At 43.5% G+C, this 22,610-nt stretch overlaps 1 protein-coding gene across 1 annotated transcript; it reads right to left on the reverse strand.

The window, feature by feature from the left end:
- Positions 1-237: 237 nt before the first annotated feature.
- Positions 238-22,610, reverse strand: MPZL1 (myelin protein zero like 1). The gene is given in 6 exon segments (XM_075721031.1): positions 238-1,096; positions 7,598-7,703; positions 11,085-11,217; positions 17,643-17,856; positions 22,283-22,558; positions 22,560-22,610. Coding segments are annotated over 6 exon segments (882 nt in total). The 3' UTR covers positions 238-994.

Genomic DNA, 22,610 nt, shown 5'->3' on the forward strand with positions numbered 1-22,610 from the left:
CAGAGGTCATTCAGCCTCCACTACAGGCTTTTAAGAACAGATAAACCATCTCTATGGAAGTGACAGTGGTATAACAGAGCCATGGGAGAGAGGTGAGGGAGTACTACAGCTTCCAGATCCCTTGGAGACCTTTTTCATGCTTATATGAAATGACAGAGCTTCGAGGAAGAAACATTTCATTGAAAGGTTCAACAGAGTCTGAGGCAACCACCTACAGCTATAGCTTTCTATCCCTTTAACTCACTAGCTCTTAAGTTTTCACAGGTAAACTACCATTTCACAAAATTCATTAGATTAACATTATCTGTGTACCTTAAAGCACTAAGCTTGAATAGATGGGCTCAATACAGAATTAAACAGTTCTGTGACCTGTGTTACACAACTCGGGTAGGCCCAAACATTTCCTTCACTTACACTGCTAAGACATAAATTTCTGATAGCTAGGAGTCACAATTTGGCTTACAAGACCAAGTGAGAGCATCTAGTTTATGTGAGAAGGCAGTTTGTACTGAGAATCTGACCAAGGAAAGGTGAATACCCTGTATACATAAAGAACTCTGTGAATATAAAGAAGACACCTTCTTTATATTCACCTCAACAGAAGAAATCAGGCCCTATAAGCAAAAAAAGAATCTCCAGGTCAATCTAGAATCTTCAGGCATCTTCCAGTTTCTCCATTAATAATCAAGATAAAAATATTTTTAAATTGTGATGCGAGTTTTCACTTTCTCTCTCGTCACACAAGATACAAAAAAGAATATTGGCAATTTATAAGCAAAATTCTTACCGCATTTCAACATGCAACATTGGTCTCACTTCTGTACGATTAAATAGACTATTTACACACAATACATATATATCTTTCCCTCTGTATGCACATGCATTGGTCCTAGCCTAGGCATCAAAGGCCACATGTGAGTTCTCTGGGTCAAATCTTGTTCAAGCAATTCCAGTCTGAATGTGTGTTTTCCTTTGGATAGCTTAGGATCTCATCTCAGTTCTTCCGAATATCAGCATAGACCACAGACTCTGACTTGTTAATCTTGTCGCTGTGCTGTCCTCCAGAGTGATCTAACTGCGCGTAAATGACTGGGCCCTGAGAACAGAATAAAAAAAGCACAATCAGTATTTTTCAAAATAGGCCATATTGCCCCTCACTTCCGCATGGGCTGCAGCAAGACCAAAGCTAAAGCAAGACCACAGAGCTTTTATGGCTGCTAACGGCACTTTGAAGCAGGTGGAATGAACCCTCCCCTTACAAATGAGCTCTAGTCTGCCACCTTTCTCCTATCAGTAGCATGCCAAACAGCACCATTTCCTCCCTTCAATACTGCTACGGCTGCTTGCTTCTCACAAAAAGCACAATGTAGAATCCTTTGTTCTGAATAGCAGCAATTCTTACATGCTATGGAGCAAAGTCAGATGCATGCCAGATTTAATATTTTTCAAGAGGAACTGTACTACAGATTTACCAGTAGACAGCAGAGTATACTTCCCATACTGCCACTCAAGTCCTGTAAATCCCAGCACAGCTGTACCACTCGCATAAGAGGGAGAGAACAAACCTACAGCCACCTTATGACACCAGTCACTGCCCAAGCAAGTGATGGGATCAAGACTTACACAGCAGTGAGCCAGAAAATACTGAAACAGTGCAGTAATGCAGAATTCTTACCTGACTTTTGAGCCAACCCAGGTAGCGAGCACCTCCACAAACACACTGGGCAAGCATGGCCACACACCTTCATTTTACTTGCTGGGGTGCAGTGGAGGACATTACAGCACCATCTTTCAGCAGGGTATGCAAACACACCAGCGCCTTCCTAAAACAGCGTGTCCTCCAAAGCACAGCCCACAGGAAAGCAAAGTGCAGCTATTCAAGATAGGCTGAGGTCAGGACTGCAGCCTATAAAGAGCAGGTACCCAACAAGACATGTGGGACCTTTAATGGGAAGGTCTGACCCGCAGTTCCCATTCTGCATGCCCCGACTGACATAAGCACAGAGCAGAAGGCTGCGACCATCTACCAAGTGACCTCAGCAGAGAGACCACGCACCCACACACCGCACCCCGAGCAGGAGGGAAAGGGACTGTCCTATTGGGGGGGGGGGTGGTGGGGGAAATTACAAGGAGAGATCTTGTCGCTTGGTTACGGCTTTTTTAGCAGTTTTTGCTTCAAAATCATTTCATCCATTTAAAACTGTTTCTGTTTCCCCTGTGTCCCAGGAATAAGTAGCCTTCACAGGCATTTCTCCTACCCCCTTCTCCCCAGTCCTTTTGGTATCCTGCCAAATTAGAAAACATCTCTATGGAACTGAGCCAGAAATCCTTCTATTTATCTTCCAAAGCAATTAGGGGCCAGAGATGAAGAGAGACCTTCTGTACAGAAAAATTAAGTCCTTGAAGGACCACAGGTACACTTCCACACAGCTGTTTTCCCCCCAACACAATGGCAAAGCGAGCACCTGATAAATACCTTGTTCTCTTTCAGAAGTGGTTTAAATCCAAATTTTCTTCCTTCTGGGTAAAGTATTTCCCAAGTGATAAAGAGTAGAGGAAAGAGATGGACAGAAGGATGAAAACTTGCAAGCAGATATAAAATGCTGAATATAAATAGCAGACTGAGAAAATGCTCAAAAAAAAGACACTGATGTCTTAGAAAATTCTGGGTTTCAAGTCTCATTAGAACCACTGTTTTTTTCTCTTTTTCCGCTATTGGCTCTCATGTTGTTCTGGTCTCCAACATTGTATCAGGATTACATTACTAACTCCAATTAGAGTGCAGTGTCTATACAAACTTCGAGGTGAAGTGATCATAAGGTTTATTTGTAAGCAATTTTGGCAGTCTCATCTGCCTGAGCCCATAGGTCAAGAGTATGATAAATTCAGCTCGAGAGCACTTCCTATCAGTTAAAAAAAAATAAAAAAATAAATCTACAACTGCATAAAGTACTCACTATGGCACTTCAAGTTTTGTCCAAGTAATCCTGATGGGTCAATTTTCTACCACAGGAGTTCACTCAGGATCAGTTATCTTATCTCTATTCTAATTTTATGCCAGGTTAAATATAGTTATTTTGCTGCAACCAGCATGTTAGGTGGTGGTGGAGAGACTGACTGGCGTGATCACCTGATCCAAACCAAGCTATCATTGTGTCAGTGGGTTTGCTATCACCTAAAGAAGTGGTAGATTAGCTAACACAAAGGAGGACCAAGGATTTATTATAATGCTCCATCTACTTGATTTGCTGCCAACTGTTTTTCTAGCTGATTATAATCAGCACCAGGGCCATTTTTTTTCCTGCATTTGATACCTCCAGTGATCTGAATCTTTGTAAAGACTCTTCTTCCACAAGTAAAAGCTTCAAAAAAGTCTAAACAATTCAGAAATTTCACCTAATCCCAAATAAGATCATCCTGACTCTTCAGAACCAGGAGATGGACCAGCACTGCCATATAAGCCCCAGCACTTCCCTAAGCCTTGCGATTTTTCTATTCAGAACTGAAGGGAAAAATGTAGCAGGTATACTGATACCTTGCTAAGAGTTTGTCAGCAGAGTCATGAATTGCAAGTTGCAGCAAAGAAAAAGGAATTGCAAAGTTAGACCATGATGGTCTAACAGTGGTCTACAGTATTTTCAAATTTTTCAGATTCTTAAAGACGTTGCAACTACCACAGATTCCAGCTCCAGGAATCATAGACTCATCGAATGCTTTGGGCTGGAAGGGACCTTTAGAGGTCATCTAGCCCAACCCCCCTGCAGTGAGCAGGGACAGCTTTAACCAGATCAGGGTGCTCAGAGCCCCATCCAACCTGACCTGGAATGTTGCCAGGGATGGGGCCTCCACTACCTCTCTGGGCAACCTGTTCCAGTGCCTCACCACCCTCACTGTAAAAAACTTCTTTCTAATGTCTAGTCTAAATCTAATCTTCTTTAGTTTAAATCTGTTATTCCTTGTCCTGTCACAACAGGCCTTATTAAAAAGATTCTCCCCATCTTTCCTGAAGGCCCCCTTTAAGTATTGGAAGATCACAATAAGGTCTCCCTGGACCCTTCTCTTCTCCAGGCTGAACAATTCCAACTCTCTCAGCCTGGCCTCATAGGAGTGGTGTTCCAGCCCTCAGATCATTTTGGTGGCTCTCTTCTGGACCCGCTCAGGAAATTCACCTGAGATTTAAATCAAGATTCCTGGCACCATGAACTGCTCCTTCCCAGGGTCCTGGGGTCCAGTTCAAAGCCTGGAACAGAGCTCAAACATAGCCTGCTCAGGTATGTCTTAAACCAGAAAGAGTAAAGCCAGAGAGCTGCACTTAAGTTTCTGTAGCTTTAGTGCTCCCTGCTTCTGCACTGACAGACCTACCTGCTTAGGATCTCTGTCCCATACTGCTCTGTACATCAGAAATACGCTTCTGTGGAAGTTACACTTTAACAACAGTGGTCCTTCAGCCTGCCCAGAAATGAATACTCAGCTACTTGCAAAGCGGAAATTTGACAGCCACCTTAGAGTGAGCATATCTTGGCACAACACACACCTGCCTTCCAGTTTGCCTGCTGCAATCCAGATTACTACCTAAACAAGGACATCCATGTGGGAAACACGTATAGTTCTTGCCTTCATTGGAAATGTTTTTCTCACTCATCCAAGTAACAGTCATGGTAGAATATAAGTCACTAGAGAATGATGGCATGGAGAAGAAACACGACATACAAATTTGACAGGACAGAACATACCTGCTGAGAAGGAAGACACAGTGAAAACAAGTGGAGTTGATTCAACCAGCTGAACATTCACGGAATCAGACATGCATACTTTCAGCACTCTGGGGCACTCCAGAAAGCAAGGTCCACACTTGATAAACGTGCCCCCAAAGCACAAAGGAAGTGCAGGCACAAGCACACTTTCAGCTGAGAAGTGATGTGGACAAATACTTCATCGCTGATTCTTAAACTGATACATAAATAACAAAATGAATAAACGTCATTAATTTAAACGCCACTCTTTGAGAGTGAACACCTCTATTACTGTTTTTAACTTGCAGAGGCAGGGGTTGTATATTTGTATTCACAGTTCTTCTCCACCAGTGAAGCACGAAGCATTCAGTCACTTCCTACACTTCCTAGCAAGTAAGAGGCCACAAGGAAATCCACGGGCCTTTACAGTTTGACCACAGCATTGACTGTGTTAACCACTGGACTAAAACTGCCAGGCAAGCCAAGACACAAAAGTGTGCCCGAATCAGCAAGCAGCCTGCAACAGCTTCTGGGAACTGCTAGAATCTGAATATCAGCATTTCACCCACACAACGGCTCAAAAGCTTGAATACTACAACTAATTTCTTGATTACCAAGAAATATCACGTTTTACTTATATGTGATGCTAGATTTCAAATATGTTAATTTGCATGTTGATAGCACCCTTTTTTTGAAAAAAAAAACCAATGGCTAGAAGTTAAAAATTTAAGTGTAATCAACTGAAATTTAGTTTCCACACTGATTTAAACCATCTGTTCAAAATCTGATCTTCCCTGATTTTATTGTGGATCTTTTTAAAGAAAAGTAAATATGTTTACTTGCTGTTCTGTAAAGATAGGGCAAATGCTTAACAGAAGGCAGAGGAACCACTTGCTGCTACAAATGTTTGCCAAGAAAAGAAAATCCAGACAAAGCACTCTTTGCCTGACAAAACAGGTTAAAAAAACTAAAAAACTAAACTAAACCTAAGCAAAACTAAAGCTATTTGCCATATTTCTGAGGTCAGGAGTGTTCACCCTTCAGGTTTCCTTTAGGAACTTACCTGTGGGAAGACCCTGGAGGACTCTGTCAGGGAACAAGCAGACTGGAGTGACTACAGAAGGGCAAAAGCACACTGATTCTGAGTTAACTTTACAAAGTTTAGATTTACTCTGACATGTTCCTTCCAGTACATTGAGACCCAGAACACTGGGGACACGGAAGGGTGAGGACACAGTAATTTTCACGCCAAAACATTAGAGGGAATATAAAAGTATTTTTGCTTTCAAGATGTAAGTGCAGAACAGCAAAACTCTTCCTCCATGTAGCTCTCAGGGCACTTGCATGTACTGCTTCCTACTATGACAGTAATTAGATAAAACATCTTGGTCTTTTGACCTAGGGAAGTTGACTTCAACAGCTACTGTAACATACATCCTACACGTAAGTTTTTTTTCTTTTTTTTCTTTTTTTTTTGGCAGGGGGGAATCACCTGTCTCATTCACCCATTCTAGAAGCCCCTCCCATGAACTAGAAAAGACGAGCTTTATCTAGGCCTTATAGGCAGCCTGCTGCTACTAGACCCACTCCAGTCAAAATCTGAACTATTTTTAAATCTTGTAACCTGAGTATATTGCCTTTATGTTCAGAGAATAACTGTTCTCTGAAGTCAGTAGGTAGCTTTGTGGGCCTATGCGCTAAAACTCTGGAAATACTGCACCAGATGCATTTCAAAATGCAAAAGAACAAGATGCATTTCAAAACCAGACTGGAAGCCCAACAGAGTAGGGTCTTTGACTTCATCCAGCTCACTGTCAGCACTGTATTTTTTTCCTGTAGTGTTAACACATTAACACACATCTCCGTTATTTTGTCAGGAGAAATTAAGAAATCGGGTATTAACTCTGACTTCGAAACCCATCAGTTCACACACTACTCTGCAGCCACTTGCAAAAAGGTTGCGAATTAAGAAAATGTCCATTTCAGACTTAAACTCACTCCACAGGAAAATTGCTGGGAATACACAAATCAAGAAGTAAGAAACAGTTTACAAATAAGGAAGTCTTGTACACTGTTAACAGGAAATCATATATTGTGCAGGATCCCTGTCTGACTCATGCACTCTCCCCTCTGACTAATTTCCCATGGGATGTTAAGTCTGGATAAGAGCCACCTTTTTCCTTCAAAGTCAGCAGAACTTTGCCAACAGCAGCAAGCACAAGACAAAGCGTGGCAGTTTCGAGCCCACAAAAGTTGTGTGGCTCAGAAGAGGAGAGCTCTCAGCAGCAGGAGTTATCTTCAAACTGGTCATCACTGGTTAGTGTTTGCACTGGGCTGGCTCATTTCCTTGTGAAGGAAGGGCATGCCACAAAGCATGCACCTTCACAGTGATGAGAGAGTAAGTAAAATTCCTCCCCATTACAATCCTAGAACAGATTAGGCAGCTTTATGGGGTGATTAACACCTAGTAGATAATGCTGTCTTTATGTCAAACAGCTACCCACCGCCCGCTCCTCATCCTGGCCAGGCTCTCATCCTTGCACCTTACTACCACTTGCGTATGTTAACACACAAGATCAGAACCATCTTTTTTTGTACATTAGTAGAAAAAGAGCATAAAACTCCATCTCAACTAATATCAAGATGTTATTCTTTCAATTGCACTAAGCCTTCTACGGAAGAGTTCACCAGACCCAGCTTACTGCCCATCCCTTGTTCGGAGCAGACACTTTTACCCTCCAGCCCTCATCACCTTAACAGACAGCACCTAATTCATGTGTCCCGCCCTGCCTTTATCTTTTCCATACCATCTTCCCCACACTCAGGGAGGATCCTGCTTCGGGAAGCAGCAGGAAGCAGTTTACCTGGTGTGATCTGGCGGGCACGCTGTTTACCAGACCCTCTGTGTCGGAGGGCGACTTCTGCGGAGCCTGCTTAACCGGTGACATCAAGCTCTCAGATGTACTGCAGCTGACGAGGTGGCAGAGCAGAGTTTGCACGACAATGTTCAAGAGGCACAGAAAAAAAAAAAAAAAAGGAACAAAAAAAAAACAAAAAACAAGTGATGGCAAGATGAATGTGGCAGATTATGCCAAAGTAAAAATGAACGTAATGGATTCTGAAATAAACACATAAAATTCTCCATCTCTCCCCAGACATTTCTCTATCCTTCCTCCCAGAGCCTCACTGGTAAGCAACATGAAGGAGTAACTATTAACATAGGACAGCACGCTGCTTCTCCAAAACCCCTGTTCCCTAGATATTCCCATTCAACCCAACCTGTCTAAAACCATGTGTGTTTTCTTCACTGAGGCTTCAGACTCAGTTAACAGTGGTAAACAGCAATTATCTTCTAACTATAAGCTAAACAGTCCCAGTCACTGAGGCAAGTGTTATACCAGTGCTACAGTTAGAGCAAACACTTGCAAGAGCCACCAGCTCTCTGTACCAGCAAGGTTTCGTACCAAACTCCACATTAGTTCCCTTGCTTTTGGGTAGGCTACAATCCCAAAATAATTCTGCCCACTCACAACAGGCACTAGTCTCTGGAGCAATTACTTTAAGAGTCACACGTGACATGTAAGCTCTGTGCCCTAATATAGCTACTTGAATATCTAATCAGGCAAATCTTGTTTTTCAAACAAGAAAACTGTCTTGTGGTGAGACCCAACACCCCGAAAAGAAGGTTGCCCGTTTTCACTCTCTTGCTTCTTTCCATCTGCTTAAAGCAGAACCGAAAAGAAAACAAGCTTGTGACAGACACAGAAGTGAATACCACAGACCTAAGTATATGAGCAGATGCCCTTAACCTTAACGTTAGTAGCTTCTGGGCAACGCAGTAATGGGTCTCTAAATGCTAGGTCTACCTCCTCATACCGAAGCACCCAGGAAAGAAACCTAGCCACCTCCCTGACAGCAGACACAAGGAGTTCCCTTTGCTACCACAACTCTCTGACCACTGGGCATCCTTTTCCCCCAATCTTTGTAGACAGACAGTATACAAAGCAAGTACAGAAGCAAACAAACGAGGACAGTGACGTTAAGCAGACCACCTCCTCACAGGGCAATAATTTTTTATCCTTTGGTAAGTCAAACCATAGAACACTTAGCTACTCATACAGTAAGTAAGCAGCAGTAAGGAAAAAAAAAAAAAAATACTGCCCCCAGCCATCACAGCAAGGGGCTTCTACTGTCTCAGAGACAAAGCAGCCCTTCTGTTACCAAAATGATGTAATCATGAATTGTTTGCTTTACTCACAAAATTCCTCAGATCTACACTATCTAAAAGTCATGATTCAGGTTTAAGCAACTAAATGCACTTAGATCACCACAACTTTTCAAACACCTGAGCTGTCTGAGCCAGAGGAACACTTACAGGGAATTTACTGTTTTTTTGACGCAGAAAGGGCTCTAAATTTCCTGTGCTTTAGTCAATGCACTGGCAAGTTCACTGTTGGAAGAGATGGAGGGACACCATCTGGGATAAGCAGCAATCCCACCCCAGTTAGACATGAGACAATGAAACCCAAGTACCCAGTGAAATGCATCATCCCTTTGCCAACAGATTCCAGCACAAATTACAGTGAAGTTATGTTAGTAGAGAGCTAGCTGGTTAGTCAGCAAAGGAAGAGGAAATGTGTACACATACACACAGGTATTAACAGCAACCACCAACTTGATTAGTTACCATGGTGTCTAGTGGGACTGGAAGAGAAGACCCAGCCCTGTTACATTCCCAATCTGGCGTCTATATCAGGATCTCTGTAAGGAGAGGAAGGTAAGCAGGATCCGATCCCAGCACACCAAGGCAGAAAGAAAAAAAAAAAAAAACAAAAACAAAAAAACACCAAAGTCAGAGCATGAACGGAGACTGTGGCCATGCAGGGATTCCAGATGCCGCGCAGTGCCCCAGCCCACCTCAGTTCAAGGCAGAATGGTTATCTAAGAGTAAGTGCATCTCACCACCACCACCGCCACCACACACTGGGTTAGCATCATGTAGAAGACAGTCTATAAGTTTGGAGGGGGTCACAGCACACTTGGTTTCTCTTTACATGTCATGCAGAGCTGGCATGGTCAGTGAAAGCAGTATTTAAACTTCAGAGATTACTTTCCCAAGAGTAGTTAAATCTACTACAAGAAATTACAGTGCATAAACTACTGCTCCAGGCTCAGCACCAGCATGTGTCCTTCAGCAGGAAGACACTGGAGAGCAGGTCACTGGGAAGCAAGGCAAGCGGACCACCTCAAGCACACTGCTGGTGCATGACGCTGCAGGCTTCTTTTCAGTTCTTAGGGGAAGGACACATGCAGAAAGGGAAAACCAGGCTTTCCACACAATTTTGAGCACACACAGCCACCTTTGCTGTATTTAGCCTTACCATTGGGCAATAGCCAACTCACTTTCTCTAAGCTCTCCAACTGGGAAAAGGACAGGGCAAAGTTTAATTTAGAAATCCCCACAAGTTTATTTTTGGAGTTATTTTCTTTTATCCCACAGGCAAGCCAAAGAACCTGCAGGAAGCAGGAATATTTGTTGGGGAAGAACAGAAGAAAGTTATAAGTCTGGGGTTTGTTTCTAAGACTACATACATAATTTTCATTCTTTCTTATAGAAGCAAATTACCAGCTAATTAGAGAGGAGAAAAAAGGAAGCGCCTCGCCCACCAGCACCAAGCTCCATCACCACAGGACTCCAAGTCCGCCTTTGTTAGTACTTGTTGCTTTTTCATATGCCCCCTCAAAGATCTGTGCTTCACTTTGGAGTTACCTTCCTAACACTAAAAACCCTGCAGGGATAGTAACAGTTAACAAAAAACAGACAGTGAATGAGAATGGATGCAGAGTGGCTACTCCTTCCTTCCTTTGAAGTGTGGAGATGAATTGGGTTTTGGCAAGTATAGTCCAGGCTCAGGAGCCAGACACTGCTAACTGACAAATCCCATCTTAATCTCAACACAGAGCATTTCTTAAAAGTGCATGTGTGGCACTTTTCCTTTGGGGGTTGGGGTGGTAGCGGGGAGCAGGGCTGGAGGGAAGGGAAGGGAAGGGGAACAGACCACAGCTAGGGGATCTTGGATTACATGTTCTTAGGGCATATATGCTTGTGGCTGGGGATCAGCTCCAACATTTAGTGATTTTCAGGTGCAACTCATGGTCAGTAGGTCTTTTCAAACACAGTACAGAGATAATCATTATAGGCAGATGACCAGTGCTCCACATGGCCATACCCTGTCCCTAGCCATGGCTGCCAAGACTTGGCTGAAACAACTCCTACCCCGCTCTAAGCCCTCCCTCTGATCCTGCTGCTGTTCCTCACATCATCCACAGGTGAGGAGGGAGATCTCTTACCCAGAGTATCGTTTTTTAGAGTTGTTCTTTCTGATGACAAGACACACGACAATAGAGATGAGCGGTGAGAGACCTGTAACCGTACCGATGACTATCCCTGCCACCATGGCAATGGGGAACGCAGGCAGGCTGTCTGGGGAGAGAAGGGAGAAAACATTCAACTCTTCTGCATTCCCTGATTAACAGAAGTGCAAACCACAAATGCTGTTGACCTTGGATTCATTTAGAGCAGAAGGCACTAATGTAATATCCAGGAATTGTAACATGCAGCCTAAGTGGTAGCGAAAGCAGGCAGCCAGCAGAATAATGTATGAACAAAGCACGCACCAAGAGTGTTCTTAATGTCACCGTCCTTCAGAAGAAAGTCTATATTGAACCAAAAATTTTTACATGTCAGGGAACACAAGTGACAATGAGGACAACCCTGTCTCATTTTGTTTCTGAAGGGGAAAAAAAAAAGTTACATTCATCTGGCAATTCCCAGCGAGGTCAACAGGAAAAGGCAGGCACACTTGAAAGCAGATTGGAATGTAGCACATTGCCAACCAACTAGGAGTGCTGAAGGTTGGGTGTTCTCTGGGTAGCATGCAGCAGACAGCCTAGTTACTACCCATGATCACTACTAAGAGTGTTTATACATGATTCTGGTGTCTCAAAGTCCATCTCTAAACATTTTTATAGAGTCATTCTTTCCCTTCTTAAGTCAGGATCTTTGTACGACACTAGAAACATGCTTATAGGAGCACAGTATTGCTTTACTCACATTTTCCCCAATATAATTTTGGGGGAGGGCAGACCAAGACAGAGCAGCCAGAAATAAAAGCCAACCAGAGAATGAGTACAAAAGACTTACAAGATAAAGAATACACAGACTACCATTATAGCTTTTCCCAGTAAGAAACGGAGTCCCTCCCCTCTCCCCCACATCATGTTTAATACAAGGAACATCTTAGACCAGAGGGTTTCTTACAAAACTCCATGCTACACTAGCTACTTGCACCAAATACAAGTGAATCAGCACAAGATCCAACAGGTAAAACATCTTACATAGAAAAGTCTTTCTCAGATACCTGCATCTGATCATCACAGAATCATCGAAGTTGGAAGGGACATCTTGAGGTTGTTCAGTCCAACCCCCCTGCTCAAGCAGGGTCAGCTAGCACAGTTCGCTCACTACTCTGTCCATGTCCTGGTTTTGGCTGGGATAGAGTTAATTTTCTTCCTAGTAGCAGGCACAGTGCTGTGTTTTGGACTTAGTATAAGAATAATGCTGATAACACACCGATGTTTTAGTTGTTGCTAAGTACTGCTTACACTAGTCAAGGACTTTTTAGCTTCCCATGCTCTGCCAGGTGCAAAAGAAAACTGGGAGGGGGCACAGCCGGAATAGTTGATCCAAACTGACCAAAGGACTATTCCATACCATATGATGTCATGCTCAGTATATAAACTGCAGGGAGTTGGCCAGGGGGCAGCAATCACTGCTTGGGGACTGGCTGGGCATTGGTCGGCAGGCAGTGAGCAGTTGCATCACTTGTTTTTTTTTTCCCTGGGTTTTGTTCCTCTCTCTCATTGTTCTCCTTTTCATTACAATTTTTATTACTATTATTATTTTATTTCAATTATGAAACTGTTCTTATCTCAACCCATGAGTTTTCTTACTTTTGCCCTTCCACTTCTCTCCCCCATCCCCCCAGAGGGGGAGGGGGAGCAAGCAGCTGTGTGGTGCTTGGTTGCCGATGGGCTAAACCACAACCATCCAGTTTGGTTTTGACTATCTCCAAGAATGGAAGACTCAACAACCTCTTTGGGCAACCTATTCCAGTGTTCAACCACAGTAAAAATTTTCTTTCTTATGTTCAGACACAATTTCCTGTGTTTTAATTTACGCCCATTGTCTCTTGTCCTGTCACTAGGCACCACAGAAGAGCCTGGCTCAGTCTTCTGTAGATCCTATCAATGTACATAAACACCTGGTGAGAGGATCCCCCTGAGCCTTTCTTCTCTTTTGCAGGCTAGACAACCCCAGCTCTCTCAGCTTCTCCTCTTATGAAAGGTGGTCCTGTCCCTTAATCATCTTAGTCACCCTTTGCTGGACTCGTTCCAGCAAGGACCACAGACCATGCTTATACAAAGCATTCCCAGCAAGTTTGCAGTCTGTAGACCAAGCCTATTTTGACATACTTACCCAGAAGGGAGCAGCACAACACAGTAACCTGAAGCAGAGGCATCATACTAAGAAAACAGGGCTTATGTTTAGTACTGTTCATTTTGAGTTCAGTGACTTTCAGGAGAAGTGCTACCTGACCTCCAGCTGTTTGACTGATCATACCATCATTTGGCCAAATATCGTGTCATCAGCTTTCCTAGCTCTCCAGTGTTAGATGCTGTATTGGTTTTGCGTGGCAAGGTTACCATAGCAGGGGGGGCTGCAGGGGTGGCTTTCTGTGAGAAGCTGCTAGAAGCTTCCCCCATGTCCAATAGAGCCAATGCCAGCCGGCTCCAAGACAGACATGCTGCTGGCCAAGGCCAAGCCCATCAGCAATAGTGGTAGTGCCTCTGGGATAACATATTTAAGGAAGGGAAACAACAAAAAAAAGACAATGGGACACAAACTGCAGCTGGAGTGAGAATATGTGAGAGGAACGTCTACGCAGACACCAAGGTCAGTGCAGAAGGAGGGCAGGAGGTGCTCCAGGCACCGGAGCAGAGATTCCCCTGCAGCCCCTGGTGCAGCCCATGCTGGGGCAGCTGTGCCCCTGCACCCATGGAGGCCCACGGGGGAGCAGATACCCACCTGCAGCCCGGGGAGGGCCCCACGCCGGAGCAGGGGGATGTGCCTGAAGGGGGCTGTGACCCCGTGGGAAGCCCACACTGGAGCAGGCTCCTGGCAGGAGCTGTGGCTCCATTGGGGAGAGAGGAGCCCAGGCTGGAGCAGGTTTGCTGGCAGCACCTGTGACCCCGTGGGGGACCCACGCTGGAGCAGTCTGCTCCTGAAGGGCTGCACCCTGTGGGAGGGACCCACGCTGGAGCAGTTCATTAAGAACTGCAGCCCGTGGGAAGGACTCATGTTGGAGGAGTTTGTGGAGGACTGTCTCCTGTGGGAGGGACCCCACAATGGAGCAGGGGAAGAGTGTGAGGAGTCCTCCCCTGAGAAGGAAGGAGCAGCAGAAACAACGTGTGATGAACTGACCGCCACCCCCATTCCCCATCTCCCTGCGCTGCTCGGGGGGAGGAGGTAGAGACATCAGGAATTAAGTTGAGCCCAGAAAGAAGGGAAGGGTGGGGGGAAGGTGTTTTAAGATTTGGGTTTATTTGTCATTACCCTACTCAGTTTTGATTGGCGATAAATTAAACGGATTTTCCCCAAGTTGAGTCTGTTTTGCTTGTGACAGTAATTGGTGAGTGATCTCGCCCTGTCCTTATCTCGACCCATGAGCCTTTCATTATATTTTCTCTCCCCTGCCCAGCTAAGGAAGGGAGTGACAGAGTGGCTTTGGTGGGCACTTGGTATCCAGCCAGGGTCAACCCATCACAGATGCCAATTCGTAACATGGTAATTTGAAATCTTAGTAAGAAATTAAAGAGGAAGACAGGAGTGCCACAATTCAGAGGAGGACATCCCTTCTTTCCAGAACCTTTCAGCAGCCAAGAGATCCATCTGCTATTAAGGAAGAAAGTCCTACAAATGGTAATACTTTTCAGGTACAGAAGATTGAGATTATGTTTGAGCCCCATGCAAAGATAAATTTATTTTGAGGCATATAAGAAGTAGGAGTTCCCTAGTTTCTGTGCTTTTTCACCTTTCCAAGTGCAGGAATAACTGTCTGCAAAAGCATCAGAGCAGACATGCATTTCTGTTAGCAGACCAGCTGTAGCCTTGTACACAAGAAAAAAAACCACACACACTTTTTCAGAGCAAGAAAGTAAGCAGCAATCCAAAACTATAGTGCAGAGTGTCTGCTGAAAGAGTGATATTAAAAATTTGATAGTTTTGTCATTTCTTTGACTCAGGGGGAGTTTTTTGGTTGGTTGAATTTGAGTAAAGGACAACAGTTATTTTCTGTTGACAGAGGTTTTCAAGACCATATAAAAAAATGCAACTATTTGCACATGAAACTAGAGTCTGGCTTTATTGCCTCTCAGAACATGGTCCAATAGACTATAGAAAAGCTCACACAATTTTACGACCACATGGTTCAGCTGAAGAATGTCTCCCCCCCCATGCTTTTCTTATATTTTTCAGCATTCCACAGTTACACGAATTCCTCATAAGTACTTGCAGAGCAGCCAATGAATTCATTGTAACAGTCCCAGCTACATGACCAAACACCGAAAGCTAACATTTAAGTTAATAGCTTAACACAAGCCAAAAATCCAGCCTTTCAAAGAACACTTTTCACTAAATATCACCATAATTCAAAGCAACTTCCATTTTTGCTGCAAGTGTGTTAATATCAGTTTTATGAAATAGACAGGAAATTGAAGTTTTCCATTGCTGCTAAGTATAAAGATTTTCATACAACAATTCTAGTCTTTCCCCCCATGAGAGTTCAGATCAAAGATGTACTACCTCCAGATAACACAAGCTGTCTTGAACACAGTGTTAAGTAGCTTCCTATTACAAGTAGGGGCAGCCTAATGTAAGGACTTGGAATTCCCTACAAATTTCTGTCATTTAGGCTTTGAACAGTAGTCCTTTCCAGATTCAGACGCACTAGTGAAAGAACAGTCCTGTTTCTCATTCCTGCCAGTAGGATTCTGCCAACGTAGTTGATGGAGCTGTTTGTGCAAGCACTATGTAGATACTGCAGTGAAAATCAGCTGAGTTAGCTTGGCTTGGCAATTTTAAACAGTTAAGCCAAACCGGAACTTATTAAATGTTTAATCCAAAATCTAAAACTAATCAAGCATCTATGAGATCATTTAAATGTGTAAAGTACATAGGTGGCTTTGAACAGTCTATAACACCAGACATATGATTCAGAACAATTAAATGTATACATAGTAAAAAAAAAAAAAAAAAAGAAAAAAAAAAAAGAAACCCAGGAGTCAACATGTACTTATTTCAATTGAAAAACTTTCTCCAGCTCAGTTCAGGATGATTTACAACCTATCACAAGAGCAGTACTTTCAGGTAAAGTCAGAATGCAAGACAGCATTACAACTATAGCTTGAAAACCTGTTTTCAAGGTCTTGCTAAGAATTTTAAGACAATTGTTGCAGCATTTTTCTGATGACGAGAAGTATTGCAAGTACAGGGTTCCCTTCAGAAACAGTGAGATTCTCTTGTCCAGATGCTCCACCTATGGGGAAGTTGGCATGCAAGTCTGTTAAAAAGTATCAGCTGAATTAGTGTATTGAAGTCAGTCTTCATTTGCTTAAGCTGGGTTAAAATCTGAAGAGGCTTTGCCAAGACAGCCTGACTTAGCCAAACCAGCAGTTGCTTTACTGCTTCTTCATAGAGACTACCAAATACATTGTAAGAAAATAAACTGACCCTATTTCATACAGACTTCAAACTTCCAAGAAACAGAAAGTTCTAAGTGATGGCGGGACCTCCGGAGGTCCCATCCAACTCAAACTGCTCTGTGAAGAGAAGAGTTAGATACAGACCTTGCCTATGTAAGTACATGGAATGACCTCATGAGCAGGGGTACACACCTGTTATAGCAGCAGTATCATTCTAATTAGAGCATACACATAGGTATCTTTCCTAACATATTAAAATCCAATGGAATAGCTGTATCAGCACTGCCGTTTTTTAATTCAACATTTATTCTTGTCCTTATTAAATATAAATTTGGAAATCTGATCCCTGTAAGAACCATTTCATTGTAGGAACAGTCACACTTTGGCTGACCTCCAGCTTAGCTAGACCAATCAAATGTTTTGGATGGCCAAGAGACAAATTGACATACAGAATGCAAGTGTTCTCGAACTGTGATCACTGTTACCAAATGCTAACCAGAAGCCTTAAATGCCTGCAAGTAGCCAGCCCTTGCAGTTTGTAAGGGTCGCCATGGATACTGTAAGAACATCTGACTAAAAGAGACTGAATGCACATCCAACACAAACACCTTCACATGGAAGACAGTAGCATTTCACTGTCTGTCAGTACATGCTTGGGCCAGATGATTAGGCTTGTTTTGAGTATATATACTGGATGGGTTCCAGAAAGAAGAGTCTGCCACTTTCTCTCCTTGCTCCCAAGATTTCAAAAGTCTTCCTAACTCCTGATGTAGCATAATATAGAAAAAAAAATTCATAGGACTTTGAAATGAGAAGATGGGTATTCATCAAGGCTTCCATCAGCTTTTGCTAATACTTGTTACAAGCATAGGAAGTAGTGGGTATAGAGGAAAAGGGTATGACATTCAGTTTTTTAAAGAACTGACAGAATATCATTTTGATTATTAGTTCCTGGAAAAAGAGAATTAAAAAGATAGTTGTTCCCTCCAGGCTACTCCCCCACCCGCAAGAAAAGTGATATAGACACGGGGGGGGGGGGGGGGCAGGAAAAAAAAGGAAAGAAAAAAAATTATATAGGGTGAATACCTTTCTCCACAACTCTAACTCGGATTTCTCCTGGTTTGACAACAATGTCAGGTGGGTTCTTCACATCGCAAATGTAAGTGCCGTTGTCCCGGAACTGCATGTTCGATATACTGATAGAAGCATCTTTCTTGTTAAGATCTCCAGCCCAAGTGATCCTGTCTTTAAATGGTATGTCCTTTCCAGGGTATGGCTTTCCATTAAAGTAATAGAAAAACTGTAGTCAAGGAAAAGAGGATATAAGAACAATCCAATTAGAGATTACAGAGCTACCATGTTTCTCTCACTATTACAGCATTCTCCCAGAATCCACTGTATTATACACAGCTAGTATTTGAGATTATTTTTCCTCCTGCCTCACCACTTTAGTCTGGCTTGTTGCCTCTTGATCACATAACCATGCTATGGCTTATACCTCAACCATACTACCATGACAGATGGCAAGTTTGAGTTCTCTGTTGGTTTTGGTTTGTTTTGTGGTTGGATTGTTTGGGGTTTTTTTTTCCTGCTTTTGGAGACACGGGGTTTCACAGACAAGGAGGTGGGGGAAAGAGAAAAAAGGCTGGTAACCTGGCAATAATTAAAGGATAGAACAGTTCTGGATCACAGCCATCTGTCTTTCAGGCACAGGAAGCCTTCTGCATCCTAGTAGGAAAAGGATACCAAGTTTCCTATCTCCTGTTTTGCTGTGTGTTACTTTCAACTACAGCACAGCTAAATCAACATGCAAAACCCTCTTTCCCTCCATCCCCAAAAAAATCCCATGAGCCATTTAAGGCATACCTAGCTGTTTTCCAGAAACCTTCACAGTGACTAAATATAACCGTTTCCCAGTTTTTAGGTGACTAAGTTGCACATTGGCCCTGCACTCCACAGACATGACCACAAATCAGAGAATCAGAATCATTTAGGTTGGAAAAGACCTTTAAGATCATCAAGTCCAACCATTAATCTAACACTACCAAGTCCACCACTAAACCAATTAACAGTAAAGTAATAATCAATTTCATGTTTTCTGGCTTGGTGGCTGGATTATTTTTTAATGAAAGTAAAAACTAGGAATCACTAAGGTTGGAAAGGACCTCTAAGATCATCAGTCCAACCATCAACCCAACACCACCATGCCCACTAAACCATGTCCCAAAGTGCCACATCTACCCCTTTTTTGAACACCTCCAGGGATGGTGACTCCACCACCTCTCTGGGCAGCCTGTTCCAATGCTTGACTACCCTTTCCATGAAGAAATTTTTCCTAATATCCAATCTAAACCTCCCCTGATGTAACTTGAGGCTATTTCCTCTTGTCCTAGCGCTAACTACTTGGGAGAAGAGACCAACACCCACCTCACTACAACCTCCTTTCAGGTAGCTGTAGAGAGCGATAAGGTCTCCCCTCAGCCTCCTCTTCTCCAGGCTAAACAATCCCAGTTCCCTCAGCTGCTCCTCATAAGGCCTGTGCTCCAGACCCTTCACCAGCTTTGTTGCCCTTCTCTGAACATGCTCCAGCACCTCAATGTCCTTCTTGTATTGAGGGGCCCAAAACTGGCCACAGTATTCCAGGTGCGGCCTCACCAGTGCTGAGTACAGAGGGACAATCACCTCCCTGCTCCTGCTGGCCACACTATTCCTGATACAAGCCAGGATGCTGTTGGCCTTCTTGGCCACCTGGGCACACTGCTGGCTCATGTTCAGCTGGCTGTCAACCAACACCCCCAGGTCCTTTTCGGCCAGGCAGCTTTCCAGCCACTCTTCCCCAAGCCTGTAGCGTTGCATGGGGTTGTTGTGACCAAAGTGCAGGACCCGGCATTTGGCCTTGTTGAACCTCATACAGTTGGTCTCAGCCCATCAATCCAGCCCATCAAGATCCCTCTGCAGGACCATCCTACCCTCGAGCAGATCAGCACTCCCACCCAGTTTGGTGTCATCTGCAAACTTACTGAGGGTGCACTCAATCCCCTCACCCAGATCATTGATAAAGATATTAAACAAGACTGGCCCCAAAACTGAGCCCTTGAAGAATGAACCTGTCTAGTACAGTCTGAGGAGAAACTGCATGTTTCCTTGCTATATACGACCAAAATTGGAATTTACAGCAGTAGAACTGCATAGACTTCTACAGGACAACTCTGCTTTCAAACATGGGATGTTTGAACACTGGCCATAACCCTAAGAAAGGGATCAAGGCTGTATTGCAGGAGCACATTCATTTTCAATTTCACATTCCGAAAGAGAGCAATACAAATTCAACCAAGAATCAACCCAAACTCTCTTCAGTTCAGTCTCCAGAGCATGGTTAAAGAAATTTAAAACAGTATTCCAGCTTCTTCTTTCTACAGCCTTCTTTACGAAGCAGTCTCTCTGCCACAGGCAGAACAGACTGGCTACAAGCCAGTCCTCTTTCCATTCAAGTCATCTCCCATCTCTTTTCCTGTTCCTACCCTTGATTTGAGGCTTGCCATTCCAGCAACCTCTCTATCAAACCTGCACTCTGAATATCATTTGGCAGCATAAGTCTTATCCAGATCAGGTATGTGCACATGACCATCTGTTGTGCTGCAGTCGATCTGACACTTATTTGTTGTCTACAGGCTAGCATAAATCCAACAAACTATCTCATCTGGTAGAATGTCTGCTAGCACACAGTCATCTGTCAATATTTTGGAGGAAATCTGCATCAGTCTGCAGCATTTCCAGCTGGATTATAACCTTTAGCACAGAGGCACTGCATTACCACACCCCTGTGCACAGGGGGGAGTCATCTGACTGAAGTCTAGAAGGCAAGAGGCAGATTCCTCAGCTCTCTAGGTGTCCTCACCTGGGGGAGGAGAAATCACAAAGTAAAATATGTCCTGAAACACAAGCTAAGTAATTCAAACCACTCCATGCCTATGATTAAGTGATTTAACATGAAACTTCTTTTGAAACCTAAAGCTGATGGGTTTAGACTGGTTTAAGCTGATTGTGAAACTCTGCTGTCATCAGTTGTTCCATTCACACAGAGATGTCTCTATAACTGGGCATGTGGAGGGGGAAGGGGACAAGCACGGGAAGCTTTCAGTCAAGTCAGCCTCACCACATGGCCACAAGATTGCCAGTGCTGATTCTAAAGAAGCACAGGACCAGCCTTTTCACAAGAAGCATGGACTTAGCTCAGACATAAGCTGATCATGAGACTGATCTTTCAAATTAACGCCCACCAAGCCATGTAATTGATGTGACTTGGGTTCATAAAAAAATCTGCCCTCTGTACCTCCTCAGCCCCTCAAAAGAAACAGGGAATTAACATCAGATCATGCTGGGTCACTTCTGCTCAAAGATGATTTGCTTTTCTCTCAGTTGTGCTGGTAACTACGTCCAGGTAGAATGTCTACATTGACATCGCTTCCAAAAAAATCTTATGTCCTGAAGTTGTATTTCTACAATAAGGGGTTTAGACAGTGATGCAGAAAGAGAAGGGCAAAACAGGATATATGGTGGACGCTTCTATGGGGAGCGGAAAACGTACAAACAGATGGCTTCTTTTCATCCATCCTGTTCAACACTGGCAGGAAATATGCCCTACTTCCTTAAGGTTTTGCCCAGCTACTGCTTTGGCTTCCCAAAGAGAAGAGCTCCCTTTCAAAACTAAATATTTATTCACTGACAGTTCAGAAACTGATTCTTCAGAGCTCTATATATTGAGCAAGATGCTCATACACCATTTTGGATCATCTCCGTTCTGGACATTGAAGGGATCCTAGAGTTTAAATGATCTCATGTCTGCAGCAGAGGGACGACAACAAGCACTAACAGGCTGAGCAACCTGCTGTCCCCACATCTTCCCTGCTGCCCCAGAGTCCTTTGTTCTGCTTCCTCTAAATTCTCACTCAGGGCAAGGAATAAGAGGGAAACAGAAGTCTCAGAGAGCTCAGACTCAGATGCGGACAGCTTATGCGACAGAGGAAGACAACAGCTAACAACCTACCAAAGCCACTTCTTTGAAGGTTCACACCCAAAGGATCTGAGCACACTTTGGCTCAACATACAGAAAATGAGTGATGGCAATTATTATTAACCTAAGTTGCTTGCTAGTCTGACTTATTTTACTTGTCAAATAACTAAAATATGAGGATGTAATGGCTTACTGATTTGAACAATTCAATTCTGTTCTGAAACCAGGGAGACTAGTCTTATTTTAAACCCTTTCCAATAGAGGCCATAGAGTACACAAGCAGAAAATAAGCAACATGCACAACCACAATGTAACACTGTAATAGTGGTAATTCAAATTCTGTGATCGCTGTCATTCAGTGCACAGCTCTGCAGCTCATTTCAAGTGCCAGAAGATAAAAAATTTAAAAGATTCCTAGATGCTCATCTACTTTATACATACTGCTACCACACTAACACCCTTCTCCACTGACTAACAAAGTACCAGTATATTTTACAGCCGCTGCACACTCCAGTCTTTGCAGGAATCTAGCATATGGCAATACTTTTAAACAATTCTAAAAAAGCCCCCCTAAAGTCACAGTGATAGAGACAAGACACATGGAAGGAGGCTCCAATCCATATTTGCTTGCTCCTCAGAACCAACTAGAAGACCTCTGCATACTTATCACAGCCTCCCCTCCCAGGTTTGTTCCACTACAGCCATTCCTTACTGAGATACGAGTTGCAGCTCCCTCTGGTTGAAAACTCCAAGAAACAGATGCTGCGCTGCTGATCACTTCCACAGATGTGAATGTGCATGGAAGCTTTGCGTCTGTCCCATTCTCCACAAATATCTCTTCTGGTGTGTTGACCTCTACTGCTGATACTTTGACTGTATGGGAAAGGTAAAGAGAAAAAAGAAGGAGAACAAGCGGCATCAGTGCTGTTTCAAGAATCAGGAAGTTGAAGTGGTAACTGTTCATATCACATTGCCTGTTTGGGGAAAAAGAGAAGAGACATCAACAACTCCTTCACCAAGTGTGTGCACAGACATTGCAT

The sequence above is a fragment of the Pelecanus crispus genome, chromosome 1, assembly GCF_030463565.1.
Source record: "Pelecanus crispus isolate bPelCri1 chromosome 1, bPelCri1.pri, whole genome shotgun sequence".
NCBI classification, from domain to species: domain Eukaryota; kingdom Metazoa; phylum Chordata; class Aves; order Pelecaniformes; family Pelecanidae; genus Pelecanus; species Pelecanus crispus.